The sequence below is a fragment of the Cibotium barometz genome, chromosome 24 (assembly GCF_041138505.1).
Source record: "Cibotium barometz isolate CiBa-2024 chromosome 24, ASM4113850v1, whole genome shotgun sequence".
Lineage (NCBI taxonomy): Eukaryota > Viridiplantae > Streptophyta > Polypodiopsida > Cyatheales > Cibotiaceae > Cibotium > Cibotium barometz.
This window is the reverse complement of record NC_141069.1, coordinates 27,314,649-27,317,538: the sequence shown is the minus strand read 5'-3', so window position 1 is coordinate 27,317,538 and position 2,890 is coordinate 27,314,649. Positions and strand designations below refer to the sequence as shown.

At 41.3% G+C, this 2,890-nt stretch overlaps 1 protein-coding gene across 2 annotated transcripts; it reads right to left on the bottom strand.

Annotated features, from left to right (window-relative positions):
* Nucleotides 1-290: 290 nt before the first annotated feature.
* LOC147625102 (uncharacterized) lies at nt 291-2,678 on the bottom strand. 2 transcript variants are annotated; one of them, XM_086818367.1, is made up of 2 exons: nt 2,494-2,678; nt 291-979 (listed from the first exon to the last, which is right to left on the bottom strand). In XM_086818367.1, exons 1-2 carry the CDS (start codon nt 2,522-2,524, stop codon nt 525-527), a joined length of 486 nt encoding a protein of 161 aa, XP_086674493.1. In that variant the 5' UTR covers nt 2,525-2,678; the 3' UTR covers nt 291-524. The 2 variants fall into 2 exon arrangements, with proteins under 2 accessions (XP_086674493.1, XP_086674492.1); XM_086818366.1 differs by having other exon boundaries at nt 291-982; nt 2,494-2,675.
* Nucleotides 2,679-2,890: the final 212 nt, after the last annotated feature.

Here is a 2,890-nt window from a genome sequence, read left to right as displayed (position 1 = left end):
CGTGTTTCTCCTGTCATAGGCTTACATCCTTATCTACCTTCTTGCAACCCTAAAGTCGCTATCACTCACTGGCCTTGTCCCTGGGGCTCACAAGTGGCCAATACTCAACCTGGTCTCCCTTCATAGGCTTGGTAAGTATAGCACATGCATTTCAGGCTTACACTCTACCATACATATTATATACCTTCATGAGATTAGACTAAATCTGATCTTACAAACTGAGAGTTCATAGAATATATCCACGCTTATAAACTCAGAGAAGTTACCAAAACACTGAAAACTTCTTTAGATGTTAAAAGTTCAATTAAAGGAGGGCTCATCAAATTATGATTTACAAACATGACAACTAGTTTAAAATAGAAATACATACATACCTACATTACAATGCACTAGAGTTTCTCACACTTATTTATGATAAGTACACAGTATCTTGCTGCAAGCTCTCTCATCAAGAAAGGAAGCGAGAAGCTGGTCGCAATAGAGATGCACTATGACATGGCTGAACAAAATCAAAGAACATTAAGTTAACGCTGCGAGAAGTGGAGTTTATATTTAGAATCTTCGAAACTAATCGTAATTTTTTTGTAGTCAGCCAGCTGATCACTATCTATAGTGAGTTTGGTGTCAATGCTCATCTTCTTCCCATTGATGGTCTTGCTTTGTTGGGCGTCAGAAGTCTGCGGATTGCCTGACTCTCCATTTGTTTCTTTCCCATGAACACTTTCTTCCTCTTCAACTGCATAAGCTAACATTTTAAAGAAGGTGTGCTGCAGTGGGGACACCTCTATCTGACTGTTGCCTGGGATCTTGTACCGTGTGTGACCATAAGCAGCCCCCACTTTGTCCCTCAGGTAAAGTGTCTTGCTTGTATTATTAACCAATGTTGTTGCCTGTGTGAAGCCTCCTGTCTTCGCCTTTACAAAACCACCTTCCTTGGCTCCACCACTAGCATCATTGTTGCTAGGACTCCCACCTTTACCTTCTGCCATCAATAGTTCCAATATTTCAGTCCTCAAGAAGAAAACTAAAGAGAATTTTGTGCAAGAATCAAAATCTTTTTTTTTGTGAGCCTCCAATGATATTCCTTATAGAAATGCTTTAATTATGAGCACATGGGAATCCTTATGAAAATGCCGCTTGCTCCAGATCTGCTGTCCACACATTGCTCTTGCTGTTCCCAGCAAGACATTCTCATAGGCCTGTGCATTTAGGCACCAGATTCTCCCATCAAAAGCATGCACCTACTCTACCATACATCCCCACTTTTCTATACAATCAATGGCCCTCTCCCTTTATCAGATAAATCTCATGAAGGCATGTACCTCACCTAGACCAACCTGTACAATGCCCTAAAAGGGCTCACAATGGCCTGTGTCTTATCTTGACTCACCTTGTTCCAGTAGTCATGGTTTATGTAGCATTGAAAAGCTATACAATCCATGGCCCTCTCCCTCTATCAGATAAATCTCAAAGGCACCTCACCTAGACCAACCTGTAAAATGCCCCGAAAGGGCCCACAATGGCCTGTATCTTACCTTGTCTTGCCTTGTTCCATTTGGCATTAAAAAACTATCTGCTGAAGCGTGCTAAGAAGTTCACTTCAACAAACTGATTCAGGATAGATTTCGGTGTGGGTTGTGTGTCTTTTGTGCCCATGGCAACATCTAAAAGTGCCCTGACTCGAAATAAACTTTTTCTGCTAATGGTGGAATACCCTTGCTTTAGTAAAAGCCAAGATAAAAAAGCTTAATTAGCAAGAAAATAGAACTAAAATTCCACAAACTAATCAAATTTGCAAATTTGAGTGCATTTTTAAGGATTAGAAGGTGAAATTACACTAAACCCGGGTACTTCTCGGGCATGCCCGGGTGTTGTCAGATTCCGTTTGCACCCACAAAATCCAAAAACAGCCACACGAAAATATATCCTAAGAATGGCTTAATAGCTGAAATGGGGTTCCAGTCTAGAGCCCCAATCAGATCCGAGAGAGATTTGGAATTCTTTCTAAGCTCAGTAAGGCAAATTGTATATATATACCTAGATGAATCCAGGAACATGCCCAAAATCACCTTTTAGGAACGAGCATGTTATATACTCATGGTAGTCAACTCGCAAGACTAACTCCATTATGCATAGTATGGACTAGATACTACGACATCCCCTGGTTTTGCTTGAGCTCTTTGGCAGATATTTCGGTTGACCACTAACGTCATCAGTGCCCAATAGTGGGTGTAGAACTCTGTATCAAGATATGCTCTCGCATACACACTCCACAGACACATAAGAGCATATATTCACACAAATTGTATGGCCAAAACTGAAATCTAAGATTTCCCAAACAAAATGCTTAACTCTCCAGAAACTTGTACACCCCCAGCCACCCCACACACACACACACACACACACACACACAAAAACAGAGAGGAAAAAACCAACATAATAAGAAATATAAAACAATTAGGAGATTTCAAAAGGGGCTGTGAAGAGGTGTACCTTTTTTGGAAGGGAAGAATGATTTGAACATAGTGTGGCAAGGATTTGCAAAATGGCATAAGAAGATGCAGGTGAAATAATCGTTGAACTCAGCAATCTCCTTGACGATACAGGCCAGCAGAAAAGCCCTAGGGAAACAAAAACAAGGAAAAGGCTTGTGTGTGTGGATAAAGACCAACAACCCACATCATGGGCTTTACGGGTCAAACAAGACATGGCCGCCCAGTCCACACGTCCGGGCCGCCGGTAGGCCGGCATTAAACGCACCTCCTCATCGTGTGAAACTTTGAAGAACGGCGTCGTGTCCACAACCACGGACTTTCCCTCTTAGCTTCCTTTAACTCTTTTTTTTTAAATACTCACAAATGTGAGTGGTATTGTTAAATTGATTTCTCAA